Raw genomic sequence first — 19,487 nt, 5'->3', positions numbered from 1 at the left:
GTTGTGTGTCATTACAAACACCTCTGCATCTGCCCCTCTCATCCCATGGCACTGTCAACTCTGCTCTTCTCCTCCTCCCTCTACACTGACTGCTCTGAAATGAGAGCTGCAAGAGGCGTTTCTAATGACACACAGCCCTTCTCTTCTCACTGCTAGCACCTACTGTACAAAGTAAAGCAGAGCTGTGTGTTGCTACAAACACCTCTGCATCTGCAGCTCTCATCCCAATGCACTGTCAACTCTGCTCTTCTCCCCCTCTCTCTACACTGACTACTATGAAATGAGAGCTGCAAGAGGCGTTTGCAATGACACACAGCTCTGCTCTACCCACACACAGTAGATGATGACAATCAGATCATGGAGGTGGAGGAGATCAGAGCTGTGTGTCATTACAAACACCTCTTGCAGCTCTTATTTCACAGCAGTCAATGTAGAGGGAGGTAATGACACTCCGCTCTACTCTACTTTACACAGTAGATGTCGACGGTCAGATCACAAAGGAGAGTAAGGCTGTGTATCATTGCATGTCTCACAGGAGACTGCAGACTCTAAGGTAGCCTAGGGCGAATATTTTTTTTTACCGTTGTGACTAGAGATGAGCGAATTTGCTCGGGTCCCTCCTTATTCGGCAAGCTATAGCGGTAAATGCCACAAGAATGGACATGTCACTTCTTTTAAATGGTTTTTTGAAAGCACAAAATGGTTAAAAGAAGATGAAAAGAATTAACCCATATGAAAACCAAGTCATTTTCCCATACAAATTAACAGGAATAATCTTTTGATCCTTTTGTTAGCACTTTTTCTGCCATTTTTTATGCGGCTCTACTCCTAAAAACACTTGAAAGGATATTTCTGTTCATTTCTATGTTAAAAAACGCTTTGATGTTATTTGGCTCAGGCACTGAGTCTCTTTTAAGGCTATGTGCACACGTTCAGGAATTCATGCAGAAAATTCCTGTGGAAATCCGGACATTTCAACCAGATTTCCGCATGAAATCCGCATGCGTTTTTTTCGCGGTTTTTGCGCGGTTTTTTCCCCGGACATTTCACAATGCATTAGACAGTGGGGAATCCGCGAAAAAAAACGCAAAATTAATGAACAGGTTCATTATTTTTCCGCAATGCGTTTTTCATGTGGAAAAACGCACATCATGTGCACAGAAATTGCGGATTCCATTATAAATGATGGGATGCTTAATGTATGCAAATTATTTGCGGTTTTATAGCGTTTTTATAGCACAAAAACGCTAAAAAACCGCAAATAATCTGCAACGTGTGCACATAGCCTAAATGTTTCATGTTTTCAGAAACGCCTGGTTGGAGGAAAATGATCAAAATTATGCACTGTCCAATCAACAGGTTGCAAAATACGCATCAGGAAAAAAACTCTGCAAAAAGGCTTAAAAAACCTCTTTAAAAACGTTGCAGAAAACAAAAACTCTGCAAATAAGGAGAGTTTCCTGAAGCAATTTCTAGTAGGAAACTTTTTTGATGATAAAAAGCTTCATGTGAACATGGCCATAGGGTCCCCATACACATTAGACTAATGTCGCCGATATTGAAGGATTCATCCAATAACCTAATGTGTATGGGGACAGCGTCCAACTGATTGCTGGGAGAGAGGTCTATCAGGGATGTCCGATTCTGGATAGCCGTTTGCTTTGCCAGTAGATCTGTCAGTCGGTGGCTCTCATAGACAGCACAGGAGCGCTTGGCTGATTGAGAGGTCCTGTGTATGAGTCAGTCAAGATGGCTGTCGCCTAAGCATCGTTTGGCCGACAGCTACTTAACGTGTATTGCCAGCTTTACGAAGGACAGGACAGAAAGGCAGATCCAGGCAGAAGATCTTTTAGGTGTATACAGGAGGGGTATAAGCACCAGTGTGGATGGATGCCTAGTAGAGATGGGCGAACCCGAACGGTAAAGTTCGGGGCCCATACCGAACACCTACTGTTTGAGCACAGACCCCGAACACGGACTTCACCAGGACGTCCCTGTTACTGTTCGGGTTTGGCGCCCCGAACACCGAGTGTTTCTCCTGCTGTCATGTGCAGGACAGCATGGCAAAATCATTACCGCCGGTCACACAGCTGCGGTTCCCATGCTGTCAAATGACAACATGAGGTCACAGCTGGTAGAAAGTTTACCTCTGGTCACTGGCGTCGGCTGATGGGACTACTACTCCGATCAGCCTACCCCTCGTGCCACTAATAATAACAGCAACAGCAGACGCCGCTGATGAGAGTATTCATCAGTCAGCGCCTCAACTCTAAATAAATAATTTAAAAAAAAAAACAACAAAAAACGGCGTGAATTCCCCTGTATTTTTGATAACCAGCCATGCAAAACTGACAGCTGAAGGCTGCGACACTCAGAGTTAGTAAGGCTAGCTATCAAGCTGATGACTACTCCCATCAGCGGCGCCTGCTCTCGCTGTTATTAGCAGCAGCAGGGGTAGGCTGATGCAGTAGTCCCATTTGCAGATGCCAGTGACAGGAGGTAAACTTTTTACCTCCGGTCGCAGCTGTGGGCTCATGCTGTCAGCATGGAAACTGCGGCTGTCTGATTGGACGTAATAATTTTACCACCGATCAGGGCAGTGTTTGGTGCGCTGTCATGCACATGACAGTGTGGAAAACACTAGATGTTCAGGCACCCCATTCAAGTGAACGGGGTCTGGCTTTGGGTATTGTTCTGATACCCGAACTCGAACTTTTTTTTAAACTGTTTGGCCGAACTCGAACCTCCAGGAGTCCACCCACCTCTAATGCCTAGGTATCAGTCCACCATAGCGTCACACCAAGCGTGTATCACATGGCCTGTAGACGGTATGGAGACACAGACATGGATCAGACGGAGGACACAACAGCACACAATGTGAGCCTCTGTTGAGTTTACGGAGGCCTATGGTGACATTAAAGTGAAGGCTGATGACTTTTCCCAGAGTTAAACTTTAGGCTCAGTGTGTACAAAGTCTACGACTATGCTACGAGGTGGCGCGTTCAGTCAATTAGTGCGGCTACAATGTGCCAATTATCTATATGCTACTTACATTTGTGGCACAATCATGTATAAAAACAATATTAGTGATGTCACAGTAATATTTCATTTCTACAATCATCGTCTAAGGCCAATAATTTAGAATATTTTACCACCGCATCTACTCTATGTCCCATAGGACCAAAGAATATTCCACGGCCGGGTCTGGCTCATTGACGGAGAAGGAAGAAGCCCTTTATTATCATCTCTGAGTGTTCTGCAGACATTGTAGTCCACTAAAGACGTTTCTTCTCCTTGACGAGACTCCAATCAGACAAAGGAAAACCAATGATCTCCATTCACGCCTGCCTGGGAAATCGTGGATTCACAATACACCGTTGTGTCTATCAACAGCGGCGGCGCAGCTCTGCTAATTGAGTTATAATGGGGGATAATTACAACCAATATTAGTACATTACACATTAACAGAGATTGGTGATAGATTCCCAGTTTCGGAAATAATGCATGTTTTATTCATAAGGAGCAAGGATACAATTAGCATAAACCTGGATTAGGGAGAGAGACATTTAATGGACAGGGAGGGGGGTGCCAGGATAAACTGTGCGCCGCCAGGAATATACGGGAAACAGGATACTGACTTATAGACGGCATTACTGCTCACTGGGAACAATGGCGATGGGCCATAATTAAGCCACATCTAGACGACCATGCTACCCTTCTATCCAAGAGATGTAATGGGAGGTAACAATATTAGAAGAGATGTCCAAAAATATTATATATATTACTTATATGTTGTCCGACTCCTACTGATCTTCAGAACAGGTGTCCGAAAGTTCCTTATTTGAAAGGAGCAAGTGCGACCACTGCCCCATCAACTGCCTACAAGAATGGTGGTCGCACATGATAACTAAGGCTCCACAGAGGCCAATGGTTGGGGGTCACATCAATTATACCCCCAGCCCTCAGACGTTTATCATCTATCCTGTGTAGGGGAGATACCGATTGCTTACGGTGGAAGCTTTTTAGGTTTTGATGGTCCAGAAACTAATTTTTTTTCTATGTTGCCTATACTGCCATGCTCTTGCCAACTCTCCTAGAAAATCCAGGAGGCTTCCATGAAAAAGGGAGATATTCCGAAGCCTAGGAAGAGTTAGAAAATCTCCCAGGGGTGGCAGAGGCTTCTTGTGAGGTCATTGTGGTGTTGGGATGTCCAGTCATCAGAAGGGGCACCAGAATCCAAAAGTCCTTTCAGGTAAGGAGAGTAGAGTGGGCGTGGAATGGGAGTAAGGTGACGTCTGAAAAACATGAGGACCAGGAAAACAAATGGAAGATTATTGCTAAAAGCTAGAAAGTATGTGCATCTTCCTGTTCAGCCAACACTTATCTAATGTGAATGGAGGCCTTCAGCCCTACAGATGTTCTAATGAAGCACTCTACTTAATGTTGTCCCATGTTGGTGAGAAAAAGCTGCTCATATTTATTCTTAAGCCCCCGTACACATTAAACTACCGTCAGCCGAATTCAACAGGTTCGGCCAACAGTCTACCATGTATAGGAACCCCATTGTAGGCGATTGTCGGGAAGTTAAGGATCTGGCAAGTCTGATTTTGGACTACCTATCCTTTTTTCCTGTGGGAGATAAGCCACCAGCAGAGGTGTCTGGCTTTCTCATGGAGAACAAAGGAGCGCTCGGCACGAAAGAGAAAGCTGCCAGCAGGACCATCCATCCAGCTATCTAAAGTGTATGGAAAGGTTTATTGTATGACCTTCACAATAACGGGAATCACTCCACCACCCATGTACAAGAGGATCCAGATGGTGGCACTGAGCTACTGAGCTCCAACACCTGAGATGGACGTTCTGGATCGATGGTCTGAGAGGGAATAAATAAAATAGAATCATAGAATCATAGAATGTTAGAGTTGGAAGGGACCTCCTGGGTCGTCTGGTCCAACCCCCTGCTCAAAGCAGGATTCACTAAACCATTCCAGACAGGTGTCTGTCCAGCCTCTGTTTGTAGACCTCCATTGAAGGAGAACTCACCACCTCTCGTGGCAGCCTGTTCCTCTCATTGATCACCCTCACTGTCAAAAAGTTTCTTCTAATATCTAATCTGTGTCTCCTCCCATTCAGTTTCATTCCATTGCTTCTAATCTTTCCTTGTGCAAATGAGAATAAAGATGATCCTTCTATAATGTGACAGCCCTTGAGATATTTGTAGACAGCTATTAAGTCTCCTCTCAGTCTTCTTTTTTGCAAGCTAAACATTCCCAAATCCTGCAACCGTTCCTCATAGGACACGGTTTGCTGACCGGTCACCATCCTGGTAGCTCCTTCTCTGAACTTGCTCCAGTTTGTTGATGTCTTTTTTAAAATGTGGTGCACAAAACTGGACACAGTATTCCAGATGAGGTCTGACCAAAGAGGAGTAGAGGGCAATAATGACTTCACGTGATCTAGACAGTATGTTTCTGTTAATACATCCCAGAATTGCATTTGCCCTTTTTGCTGCTGCATCACACTGTTGACTCATGTGCAGTCTGTGATCTATTAGTATACCCAAGACTTTTTCACATGTGCTGTTGCTTAGTTCTATTCCTCCCATTCTGTATATACTGTTTCATTTGTATTGCCCAGATGTAGGACTTTGCTTTCTCCCTGTTAAAAACCATTCTGTTAGTTGCTGCCCACAGTTCCAGTTTGTTTAGATCTTTTTGAATCCTCTCTCTCTCTTCTCTAGTATTAGCCATTGTTCCTAAGGACAATAAATAGCAAATATACAAGGTGTGGCATGGATGTCCAATAATAGAAGAGGGAACACAACAAAGAACGGAAATAAATATGAGAAGGGTGCAGGATGTAACATTGGGTCATTGTACCTCATAAATGGTTCCATCTGCGCAGTGCAGAATTCCATGTCCTTGACGTTGGTTGAGGATCCAGTTCCCTTCATAATGATCGCCATTCCTGTAATGGTAGAAAAGATCTCATAGTTATTACTGGAGCTGATCATTAAATTCAGTGGCTGTGTCACATAGTGTGGTAAAACGAATGTCTATGCTAGGACTAACCATAAATGTGTAGAGGACGCGGCAAGGTCCACCAGATGGTACGACGTCTAATGCTTCGAGCTCCATTGTGGACCTCAAAATCAGCACGAGTGCAGTCAGTTCCTTATTCTATGAGAAGACACTAGAACCTCACTATGTGCGATAGTCCGTGACCCTGGTGGGCAGTGGAAGATGGACATTGCTGAGGAGAAGGAGGGAGCCCAGTATGATGTAAGACAAGGGAGTTAATCTTTTTTTTTTTTGTTAACGTGTTCTCTTGAAGGCCCCATTAAGAACAACCCTATACATGGGGATTACATTTTGGAGCAAGTTAGTAATGTGATTTATAATATTTTACCTGGAATTATTAGGGTTGTTGACGCTGTCACGATCAGCGTTTGTGTAGTTTTCACAGATAGCACTCCTACTTATGAAATTCTAGGAGGCTTCAGATTTCTTCATCAGATCGGAAAAAAATGGAGACGTCAAATTTTGAGCCGAGTGTCGGATCAAAATTGGCAATGCAAGTCTATGGGTCCGTGAAAAAGAGCGGACCGCACTCGGATGACATCCGAGTGCAGTCTGATTTTCATGGACTGAAAGAATGGAGAAGTGGAGATAGAAGCTCTTTGTTTTTTTTCATCTATGTCTGAGAAAAACTAATGCCACTCTGAACAGAGTAACCAAACCCTTTCTGGCATGTGTGACCCGATCCCTTACAAGCAGCCTGAGGCTAGCACTCAGTAACTGGCATTATTGTATCAGTGATAGCACTACTGTACTGTAGTTCTAATATATCACTGGTTATGTTATATGGGTGCTGTATGGCACTAATATGTGCGTAGTATTTAGGTCTATCTTTGTGGGGGACGCATGGCTGCATTATTCGACAAACTGTATAACAAATTGACACTTTATTTCAGCACACATGGTATGACGTGTTTATTTGGATATGGTAAAAGGCCATACCCACATTAGATTAATGTAAGCAAAACTGCCAAAGTTTCATCTTGTGCGAGTGTCTCTCCCAGTAATACAGGCTGGATGTGAGTTCTATGTGCAATTGTTTTTACTAGGTCATCTATTAGCGCAACTTCTATCCTGCACTTATTTCCTCTTCTCGTCCTTTCCTCCTAATCTGTAGCCTGTCATCTCTGCCCATCCTGACACAGTGCGTGCTTTCTCCCCTCTCCATAGCGTGGATATCTGTGTACAACTCTCTACGTGCTGCTACTATCTCTAACCTTGGGAAATGGGAAAGCAGAGAGCCATCAGAACCAGGAGCTCTGACAGATTTGTATCTTTTTTTTTTGGCCGATCACTCAGCTAGATAAAGGACTGATAGACACTTTGCATTAGCAAAATGGTAAAATAAATGTTTGATGGAGACTATTAAATGGGTTCTCCACTAATCCCTTCTGAATCCCTATGTTTCCCCCCCCCCCCGTAAAATAATAACACCTATACTCACAGCTGGTGCTGGCGCTGGCGCTGTTCCCTCGGTGTTGACACTGGTTCTCCCGGGGCTCGCATGACACTGTTATGTCATGCAATCTCTGGGGCCAATCAGTCCTGGCTTCACTCTCCCCATCTTCCCACAAATCAAGACATCCGGAGGAATTGAGAGAGCTTCCTCCAAATGTCAACTACATCCGTAGGAGAGAAGAGTGAAGCCGCCACTGTCACGAGAGACCCAGGAGAGACAGTGCCGACTCCGATGGAATGAGATGAGTATAGGTGTTATTATTTTACTGGGGGGGGGGACATAAGGATTCAGAAGGGGTCGTCTGAGTGGTGGACACCCCCTCTAAGTTGGCATCTAGGAAGGAAATGACTAATAATAAAAACAATCTGTGCGAAGCTGTACAAAGGCTTTATGGCCCCATTATGTGGGCACAGAATAGCGGTATTATTTTAGCACTATGTTGCAGTGTTATTATTGAGCAGAGGATGGTAGGATTATTTGCACAGACACACTTTCTAGAATTCATTAATTCATTCTAATTTGATAGACCGATCCTATTCTCAGATAGTCGAATAATAAAAACCAAAAGAGCACAACTGAATCAAAAAAAAATGTGAGCCGCCGGCGAGATCAGACACTCAGAGCTGCAGATAAGACGTCAACTGCACCAAATTATTACATCTCGGACCTATTTACTCGAATGACGCGAAGCTGCAATACCAGAATCAAGCTAGGTGGAAAGGGTGGCGCTGTTTCTGGAACATGTGTTAAAAGCATCAGTGATTATTGCGATGATGTGCTTACACAGCACAGTCTATGGCCCGTGTATGGTCGGGGGCTTTCCTGCTATTTATGTTCTTCACTCTTGGCTGTTTTAATGATTTTCCGCTCGGCTTCATTAGGACTTCATTAGTGAGTCCAGCTCAGCGGATCTGCTCACTCAAACAAATGAGCCCATATCTGAAGGAGATTCAGCAAGCTGTAGTGAAGCTGACACGTCCCTCCGACATCATTTTATCAAAGACTAATTACTTCTAGAGGAAAAATGCTTCTATTAGTGACGTTTTATTTGCACCTTATTTAGTATTTAAAGGGAATCAGACAGCAGGATATTGTTATGTAATCCGAAAGCAGCAAGATGTGGAAACAGAGACCATGAATCTGGCGATGTGTCACCTACTAGACTGTGTGTTATTGTTTTAATAAAATCAGTGTTTTATCAGCTGGAGATTATCACTACAGGACTAGGTGTCTCGTACCATGTAGTCCTCCTGACTTTCCTCCTCCTGTAACCCCGCCACCACCACTTATTAACATCTTTCTGCCTATGCACAGTGTACACAGAAAGCTATCAATCAATGGTTTGGGTGGGGTTGTACAGAGCTGAGCATTCACAGATCTGCTAGATCTCCAGAAGAGAAAACCAGGATTGTGTCAAAATGATAGAAGGCAGCCGAGTAAGTGATACATCCTTTCATTTTAAGTTAACTTTGTTAACTTAAAAGAAAGACAAGAGAAAGAAGTACATAAAAAACAGTGAGATCTGCGACATACACATACAGCTCACTGATACATACACACAGCTCTGCTATATAAACACATAATACTCCTATACATACACACAGCTCAGCTCTGCTATATACACATACAGCTCCCCTATATATACACACAGTGAGATCTTCTGCATACACATACAGCTCTCTGATATACACACGCAGCTCTACTATTTATTCCCAAGTCTCTGCTAAATATACATACAGCTCTCCTACATGCACACACAGCTCTGCTACATACACACACAGCTCTCCTACCTATATACACATGCAGTTCACATACATGCGCACACCACTCTGCTACATATACACACAGCTCTCCTACCTATATACATACAGTTCTTATACATGCGCACACCACTCTGCTACATACACACAGCTCTCCTACCTATATACACATACAGTTCTTATACATGCGCACACCGCTCTGCTACATACACACAGCTCTCCTACCTATATACACATGCAGTTCTTATACATGCGTATACCTCTCTGCTACATATACACAGCTCTCCTACCTATATACATACAGTTCTTATACATGCGCACACCGCTCTGCTACATACACACAGCTCTCCTACCTATATACACATACAGTTCTTATACATGCGCACACCGCTCTGCTACATACACACAGCTCTCCTACCTATATACACATACAGTTCTTATACATGCGTATACCTCTCTGCTACATATACACACAGCTCTCCTACCTATATACACATACAGTTCTAATACATGCGCACACCGCTCTGCTACATACACACAGCTCTCCTACCTATATACACATAGAGTTCTTATACATGCGCACACCGCTCTGCTACATACACACAGCTCTCCTACCTATATACACATACAGTTCTTATACATGTGCACACCACTCTGCTACATATACACAGCTCTCCTACCTATATACACATACAGTTCTTATACATGTGCACACCACTCTGCTACATATACACAGCTCTCCTACCTATATACATACAGTTCTTATACATGCGCACACCACTCTGCTACATATACACACAGCTCTCCTACCTATATACATACAGTTCTTATACATGCGCACACCGCTCTGCTACATACACACAGCTCTCCTACCTATATACACATACAGTTCTTATACATGTGCACACCACTCTGCTACATATACACAGCTCTCCTACCTATATACATACAGTTCTTATACATGCGCACACCGCTCTGCTACATATACACAGCTCTCCTACCTATATACATACAGTTCTTATACATGCGCACAGTTCTTATACATGCACACACCACTCTGCTACATATACACACAGCTCTCCTACCTATATACATACAGTTCTTATACATGCGCACACCGCTCTGCTACATACACACAGCTCTCCTACCTATATACACATACAGTTCTTATACATGTGCACACCACTCTGCTACATATACACACAGCTCTCCTACCTATATACACATACAGTTCTTATACATGTGCACACCACTCTGCTACATATACACACAGCTCTCCTACCTATATACACATACAGTTCTTATGCATGCGCACACCGCTCTGCTACATATACACATACACACAATCACACACACTTTGTGTATATAACATTTTGAAGTTGCTTCCAGGCATATTACTGATCATATGATCTGAAGGGGGCCTTCAGCTACTTGGGACTTGCAGTATCACAACTCAGTTGTCGGATATCCCAGGACCAGAGGCTCCTTCCCTGCCCTAACACTAGGGGCGCCCTAGCTTGCGCTGTTCCCTGAATTACTTCTGATGGTGAAGATGCCGAGGTCAAGTACCTTGTCTGAGCTCTTGAATCCACCCTCAGTCTGTACCCTTCCATCACCCAGGAAAGAGGGGAGCAGTAGTGTAACCTAATACACCAACCAGACTAACAAGGTAATACGAACAGGTATAAAGAAAAATACCAATCATACAAATATACTCACACAAACAACAGAGGTATACACCGGGGAATGGAAGATGGGGAAAAAAACAAAGTAGGAGAAGAAGGGGATTAGCATACAACTAAAACGTTGCAACAGTCTCAGATAAATCCACCAAACGCCTTCTCAAACAACAACAAACCACCATCTAGCAAACCAAATGAGTGTTAGCCAGGGCACAGATTATATAGGAGATGGGAGTGGCTAACAGTGAACAGCTGAGAGCCTTAATGCAGGCAAGCTTCCAGGAGCTCTCAAGTGAGCGGATTAACCTCTGAACTGCTAAAAGAAACCTGCACCGTTTAATATAGAGGTGAAGAGCTTCTAATCAGTGCAGGAGTAGGAGAAATCAGATGCTGTGGTCTTCTGGCTTCTCTCTCGCGCAGTGACATGCAGCATCTGCACAGCTTTAGTGATGTGTAGGTCCTGGGAGTTTCTTCCCTGCCCTGCATCAATCAGACTGATCAGTGTCGGGCTGGAGGACAGTTGCGCTGCAGAATGGTTCTGACAGTGATCAGGAATGAGGCACCATTCTCCTCAACCAGAGGAAGCTGCCTCCAGAAGATGGAATGCACACACTTTTTAGCAAGATTATTTCTTGCTATAAAGTGCTTCTCATAGTTAAAGAAAAAAAACACGGAAATTACTCAAAAAAAAAAATGTCAGCTAATGAGAATCCAATGTAAAAGCTTTTAGGGACTTTTAATGCCAAGTCCATATATTATGTCTGCACTCACTTTTAGGATAATACAGAAAGAAGGCATCAGCTCCAAAACATGTTTGGATACAGAATTAAAAAACAAAAATGAAAAAGTAAAAAAAGACACACACCCAGTGTATCTAATGCAGCCAAGCACAGCAAGTATATACTGGTCTCATGGAATCCTTTGTGATTTCTTTGGAGTGGATCCTAGGAAAGTCATGCAGAAACCAGCCCATGTGTTCCCTCCGGCGTGTTTGAGAACCTCAGCCCTCTCTTCGGTGGGATATCCCTTTTCTCAGATAACAATGTCACTGGAGTGCCACTTGCCTCTGCTGGAGCTGATCACACCTGCTACTAGATCTGTGCCAACTCAACAGTTGAGTAGCCGGGCAGAGTAAATATGCGTAGAGCGGACGGTGCCAGGAAAACGGCTAACGTTACCCTGGGAGCCATAGAGACACATGTGGAATGCATGACGCCCAAACACGTGTTCCTCCAGATTACGGGCCGTGCACTGCTGAGGGTGACGGTAGACCGCTGGCAGACACACGTAGGGTTAGATGACGCACAGCACCGGACGACTGTTTACAGACAAAGCCTTCACTTGCAGGACACAGGTGCAAATCAGTTGTGTTCTACCCTCCGGGCGTCCCGAATGTTCGGCTTTTATTAAGCCGCGTCTTCACATGGTCCAGGACCTATACTTTAGTGTGCGCAGGAGCCGCCGGGGCATGTGGTGCAGTGACAAACTCCCCAAGAGCCGGAATTGCAGACTTAAAGGGGTTGTCCACCTCCGGGAACATTTTTTTTTTTTTTACTTGTGGCTAAAAGTCGTTTTTGCAATTCAGTTTCATAAAACAATTTTTTTTGCAAAATTGTAGTTTTCCAGGCTCCTATGTTTCCTTGCTCAATGATCTGTGATGTGATCTGTGGCCATAAATCAGCTGAGAGGAGCCCAGACAAAAAGGAGATAAGAGCATTGGGTGGTAAGAATGAGCTCACTGACAGGGTCTCAGTTAACTCATTCTGCAGCCACTAATAAACAGTGCAACGAAGAGGCTTCAAAAGGCAAACGATGCATGATTTTTAACAAAACTCATTTGCAAAAATGATTTTTAGTAACAAAATACTTGGTGCAAAGACCCATAGACTTTCTATTGAGCCCATACATCGCTATAGGGGCGCATTTCTGCCTTTTTTGAGCGCTGATTGGGAGTCTCAGGATCCGTAAACCTACAAATTTGGCAGCAAGCCAATAGGGGGGGGGGGGGGGGTCTCGGGATCCGGACAACTACTGATTAGCGACACATTACTCATTTATCTCGGATATTTGGCATTTCAGCTGGTGTGTTACTATTCCCACTCTGCTACATGTACGTCTCCACTACACCAGTACCAGTCACTCTTTTATTTTACTCCCAGTATACAGGTATACACAGATGTGCTGGTGAACAGAGATGTATCTTTTTGTATCAGTATTTGGGTGTAAAAAAAAAAAAAGAAGAATACTATTTGGAAATTTAGGCAGAGAAAATTCTCATATAATTAGCAGCGCAGCTCGTGGCTTAATGCTAAAGTTTTGACCTGGTTGTGAGTTTGAATCCTGGAAAACATCGGTCTGGTTGTGAGTTTGAATCCTGGAAAACATCGGTCTTCAAGAAAAAAAAATAATTAACTATATGAATGCATCCACAGAGCAGAGAGAGATGCAGGAGCCCCCTCCATGACGGTTCGGAGCCAGAGGAGGACTAACAAGTGGTCACAGCAGCATTCTGACTTGACAAACGCATGAAGACTGGGACGCCCATGCCCCTCCAAAGTGGTTGCATTCACATAACCCGGTCTACTTTTACATCCATGAAAATGTACCATTTTTATCAGTTTTGCCTCTAGGTTGCAACTGTGGCTGTGGGCAACCGGAGCGCACCGCACCGCACCGCACCGCACCCTACTTCACCTCCCAGCTTGCAGTACCACTCATGGCCACTACATAATATTGGGCGCTGCACCCTGCAGCTCCATCAATCAGCGGATCAGTGAGGGCGCTGGGAGTCGGACCCCCATCATCTGTCAGATATTGAGGAATTATCCTAAGGATTTTATCTATAAATTCTGAACCAATGATTACACATAATAAAAGACTTACTGGAATGTAATTTGTCCGTCCCCGTGCTTTCTGTTGTTGTGGAATGCTCCAGAGTAGGTCTGTCCTTCTTTGTCTACCAGTAAGCCATGTCCTGCGTGCGGGGTGGGGGGGATAGAAAAAAGGATGATGATACATAGACAGTCATACGAATATACGTCCTGGCGGCCTCGACCAATCAGAGACGCGGGATTTCCAGGACAGAGACAGACAGACAGACAGAAAAACCCTTAGACAATTATATATACACAAGATTGTGGCCCGATTCTAAAGCATCGGGTATTCTAGAATATGCATGTCCCTGTAGTATATGGACAATGATGATTCCAGAATTCGCGGCAGACTGTGCCCGTCGCTGATTGGTCGAGGCAACCTTTATGACATCATCGTCGCCATGGCAACCATTATGACATCTACGTCGATACTGTGCCCGTCGCTGAATCAGAAACGTGAGATGTCTACGTCCTTTATGACATCATCGTCGCTGTGCCCGTTGCTGATTGGTCGAGGCCGCCAGGCCTCGACCAATCAGAGACGCGTGATTTCCAGGACAGACAGACAGACAGACAGACAGACAGACAGACGGAAAAACCCTTAGGCAATTATATATATAGACTAGATTGTGGCCTGATTCTAACGCATCGGGTATTCTAGAATATGCATGTCCCCGTAGTATATGGACAATGATGATTCCAGAATTCGCGGCAGACTGTGCCCGTCGCTGATTGGTCGAGGCGACCTTTATGACATCATCGTCGCCATGGCAACCATTATGACATCTACGTCGATACTGTGCCCATCGCTGAATCAGAAACGTGGGATTTCTACGTCCTTTATGACATCATCGTCGCTGATTGGTCGAGGCCTGGCGGCCTCGACCAATCAGAGGCGCGGGATTTCTACGTCGATGCTGTGCCCGTCGCCGATTGGTCGAGGCAACCTTTATGACATCATCGTCGCCATGCTGTGCCCGTCGCTGATTGGTCGAGGCCTGGCGGCCTCGACCAATCAGAGACGCGGGATTTCCAGGACAGACAGACAGACAGACGGAAAAACCCTTAGACAATTATATATATAGACTAGATTGTGGCCCGATTCTAACGCATCGGGTATTCTAGAATATGCATGTCCCCGTAGTATATGGACAATGATAATTCCAGACTGTGCCCGTCGCTGATTGGTCGAGGCAACCTTTATGACATCATCGTCGCCATGGCAACCATTATGACATCTACGTCGATACTGTGCCCGTTGCCGATTGGTCGAGGCCTGGCGGCCTCGACCAATCAGAGACGCGGGATTTCCAGGACAGACGGAAAAACCCTTAGACAATTATATATATAGATACATACATTTGTTTATTTCAGATTTGAAAGGGTGTCATTAAAACCTTTATGTTTTATTATTCTATTTATTTTATTTCATTTTTTTTTTACATTTGTACCTGCTTGTTACATCTTTGCTTAGTTTGTATTATAATACTACCGCTCTTGTGTGTCTGGCTGTATATCATCGCTGCTTTGTGCTACCTACAGGCACAGGACAGTGGGAATTTCTGGATCACCAAATGCCAAATTAGAAGAAGAAAAAAATTGCAATCTATAAAAAAAAAAAAATCACTATGCCCAAGGCTCTCTTCTATACTTCCTAATATAAAAACAAGTATTGTTACGCTTCTATTTCTACTCATATGAATATAATAAGAACAATAATAATAAATAATACCGAAATATAAATGTTATTCATCACTCACCTTCTCTTCTCCCGAGCACGAATTCGCCTTCATATCTTCCGCCATCTTTGTATTTCATTACTCCGTGCCCATGGAGTTCGCCGTCCTGAAATTCCCCAGAATAGATGTTTCCTGTAGATACAAAGTACAATGTGCCACGATCAGAGCATTGCGCCATTATTTCCAATCTGCAGAGTCGGTGAAATTCTGCTGCAAATCATAACTGGAAAATCCGCTGCAACCTCAGACTTCGTGCTCCTGTGAGCAACCTGTGCGGCCTAAAGGTGCTACCATGGCCTGCAGCGTCTCCAGACTTGTCTCCCATCGAGCACATCTGGGAGGTCATTGGTCGGCAATTGTCCCCGCACCCAGACACTGTCCAATCAGTGCTGCTCCTGTTAGATTGTAGCAGCTGACACCATTTCCACATGACGCCTCCGTCCTCCATGTATAGCCGCTGGATTGACGCAGCCTGTAATGTGCATGAGCACCTACCATGTAAGCTCCAGATTAATAGCGTTCTGAAGCCGTGCGGCACCGAGAGCCCCACTGCCGGGAGGAAATGAGCTCCATTCCTCCTGGCAGCCTCCAGCTTTCAGTCATATAGGCGTGGCCAGTGCAGCTTTCAGTCATATAGGCATGGCCAGTGCAGCTTTCAGTCATATAGGCATGGCCAGTGCAGCTTTCAGTCATATAGGCGTGGCCAGTGCAGCTTTCAGTCATATAGTCCTCCCTCCTTATGTACCCGTGTGCATGTTATCTGCTCATGTTTAATGTATTGGTCTATATTTGCCTCGTATTCACATGTAAAGCGCCATGGAATAAATGGCGCTATAAAAATGTATAATAATAATAATAATAATATAGGCGTGGCCAGTGCAGCTTTCAGTCATATAGGCGTGGCCAGTGCAGCTTTCAGTCACCGCTCGGTGCATAGTGAGCAGCGGTGAGTTTGAAATTTGCCCACCCGCGTGCGACTAAAGCACAACCCACCAGCGGAGGCTTAATGGGGGTATGATTGTGCAGAAATTGGGAGGAGTTTTAGTAGCATGCAGCCCACCACACAGTCTGCTCGGATCCCACCCTAGCCGTGTATGTGTAGGCTTTGGCCAAAGCAGAGTGACTTGCTGCCGTCTCCCTTGGGGTCCACCACCGAGTGCACATCCCGCCATCACCCTAGTTCCCCACTTGGTCACACATTTCCCCGCACAATCTCCAGCCATTGATATCAGGACAAATATTCACAACTAATAATAAATTGGGGTAATGTCACATTTTTGTGTGTGTGCAGCAAAAATCTTCCTGTGCCCCTGAATTACTGGACACGCCGCTCGTCGGTATGACATCCTCAATGCAATCCATAAGCTGATCCCACCCTGATTATTATTATATTATTAATAATAATATAATAAAAATATAATAATATTAATATTATATTAATATTACAATAATGCCCACTGGCACTGGTAAAGAGCAGGTTGCACATGGAGGAAAACTTCCAGCCAAAAGGTAGGAAACTTCTTTTTTTTTTTTGAAAACCAAACACACAGACGTCGGAATTAAGGATTAAGTGCTGCCAAAAATGTCGATCAAAATTAAGCCGCATGGTACGAAAGCCACCAGAGCCTTTCTCTCTGTACTCCTTCCTAAAATATTCTGCATGCCGAAAATTCAGCTCCCGGCGGGGGGGGGCGTCAAATGCCTCAGATATGGAAGCCATGAAAATTCATGTCTGTAATGGAGACGCTGACGGCCGTCCATGCCTGCCGCAGGAACTCACCCTGTGCTGCCCAGTAACGCAGACCGCTGCCGACAATCTCTCCGCGCACAAACTCCCCTTCGTAGTAACTGCCGTCTCTGAATAAAAGCTTCCCGTGACCTGCGGTAAAAGGAAGAAGTGCGAGACATTAGCGCCTCTAATGAGCGGCTCTGATCTCCGCGATAGAAACTATTTATTACACAATCACTGGGGGATTCCCGCTAATGCCGAGGACTCAAGCGCTTAGAGCGGTTTTTTCCACCTTCTTTTGGGGGGATCCTTTGAGTCCTCTGGATTCTCCATTTACTTGACAGCTGAATTATTTATGTTTTCCTCCCCTTCAGTCCTGCGCGACCATTTCTCCAAGCCAACGATGCCCTCCGCGAGAAGCGATGGACGGACGCCCGGACGCCCTCCTACTCTAGTCTGCACCAATGGTCTCCAGATAAGGTTGAGCTAATAGATTTGATGGAACCTGGTCCAGTGGCCACATCGGTAGTCCGAGGCTTCCGGACCAGAGACCTACAAACCTTCTACCTGGCGATTAGTAGGCCCCACAGAGCACGTCACGCGGACCTACTATTCCGAAGCGGTGGAGGGTCTGGTCCGGCGATCACCGGCTACCAACATGGCTGGTGGACCAGGGTCCGGTGAATCATTCTGCTCAACACTTTGAGAAACTACAACTCCCAGCATCTCATCTCGGAGCTTATCTTGGGGTAGTCCAATCTCAACAGCTGGAGAGTCCCCGATGGAGGCTAAAATTAACCACCATACCTAGTTTACAGGGGATTTCCAGATTCAGCAAACTACTGACCAGGAGAGCCGCTCAGTGTAAAAACAGTGCCTTACTTACCCTCCCTGGGTCCAGCTGCCCCAGTGTGCTGTTCTCTACAGCACTGACGTCATGTTGACAGCGCTGCATCCGATTGCGGAGCTCGGTGACTCTGCAGATGCACACAGCACGAGTCGCTAAGCGCAGTGATCGGCCGCAGCGCTGTCATCAGGAAATCAGCGCTGCAGACAAACAACACAGGGCAGCGGTGGAGATTCAGTGCTGGCCCTGGAAGGGTGAGTATAGCAGTGACAGTAGTTTTCTGAAAAAAAAAACCGTGACGTACATTATGTTGCTATACTGTGTAATAACGTACGGTTCCCAGACAGTCAGCGATGGAAACAGATTCGCACAATGACACACTGGGGGAATAGGTCGTTTCACCTTACCGTGTTTTTTGCCTCCTTTCCATTCACCCTCGTAGCGGAAAAATGAATTATCATAAACGTAAATTCCATAACCTAAAAGAAAAAAGAATGAGGGTTAAAAAATATATAAATATAATACCGTATATTATATGCATGGTGTTTATGTGACCGACCTTCCTATCCGGGGGTTTCTCCTGGCCAGTGACGGCTCTGCAGCCAGGATTTCTCTTGTGCTGCACCTCTTCTCTGGATTCTGCCCCACACTTCCTCACCACACTTTCCCTGTACAGTTAAATTAACTTTTGGATGACCCCGTTAATGACTTAGCGTATGACCACAGATGAAGGGGTTCGCGCAGACAGTAAATGAACGGTACGGTGCCGGTAGAGTTCCTATTGTTACCTATAGACTCCTAAGCACAACCTGTGCTGCCGTATCCGGAAACAAAACCAAAAAGTATGTAGCACATGTCCGGAAGTAGCAGCAGCGTGGAGGACATTATACAGCAGAACAGAGCAGTGTAGCTGTGAATCCAGCACTGGGGAGGGATAAAGCAGCGGCCTCTCTCATTTACTTTGCTTTTCATTTTACCCATCTGTCCCCTCTTCATAGGCTTCAATAGGCAACCGTAATCTGATACCTCAGTGAACTGGCAGTCTGTCTTATTTTGACCAAGATGGATTTTAGCCATTTTTACCAGTAGATGATGCGTTTAGGAGGTGGGAGGGGGGGAGAAGCGGCTCATAAGTGAAGAGAAGCAAATTTTGCTAAGAAGATATATTACAAAGATTCTTGTATTTCCTTTTCCTGTTGATTCATGCAAAGTGTGTTGATATGAAAGTGATCGTTTAAAGGGACTCCGCTGCCTCTAATGGGTGGCACATGAGAAGCAGCTTTCTTCCTTTCTGGAAGAGAAGTAATTTGGGTAAGATCGT

General features: G+C 44.9%; 1 protein-coding gene across 1 annotated transcript in view; it reads right to left on the bottom strand.

Moving 5' to 3' along the window:
* The window catches only part of MORN1 (MORN repeat containing 1), a 346,148-nt gene that overhangs the window by 313,224 nt on the left and 13,437 nt on the right, over positions 1-19,487 (bottom strand). Inside the window, exons 2-6 of the mRNA XM_069741579.1 lie at positions 18,574-18,645; positions 17,371-17,469; positions 15,612-15,722; positions 13,862-13,952; positions 5,880-5,967 (exon numbers count right to left, since the gene is read on the bottom strand). Of these exons, the coding sequence (XP_069597680.1) occupies positions 5,880-5,967; positions 13,862-13,952; positions 15,612-15,722; positions 17,371-17,469; positions 18,574-18,645 (461 nt within the window). The remainder of the gene's footprint in view (positions 1-5,879; positions 5,968-13,861; positions 13,953-15,611; positions 15,723-17,370; positions 17,470-18,573; positions 18,646-19,487) is intronic.

Source organism: Ranitomeya imitator, chromosome 10 (genome assembly GCF_032444005.1).
Source record: "Ranitomeya imitator isolate aRanImi1 chromosome 10, aRanImi1.pri, whole genome shotgun sequence".
NCBI classification, from domain to species: domain Eukaryota; kingdom Metazoa; phylum Chordata; class Amphibia; order Anura; family Dendrobatidae; genus Ranitomeya; species Ranitomeya imitator.
The sequence above is the reverse complement of the archived record's forward strand: the minus strand, read 5'-3'. Positions and strand labels throughout refer to the sequence as shown.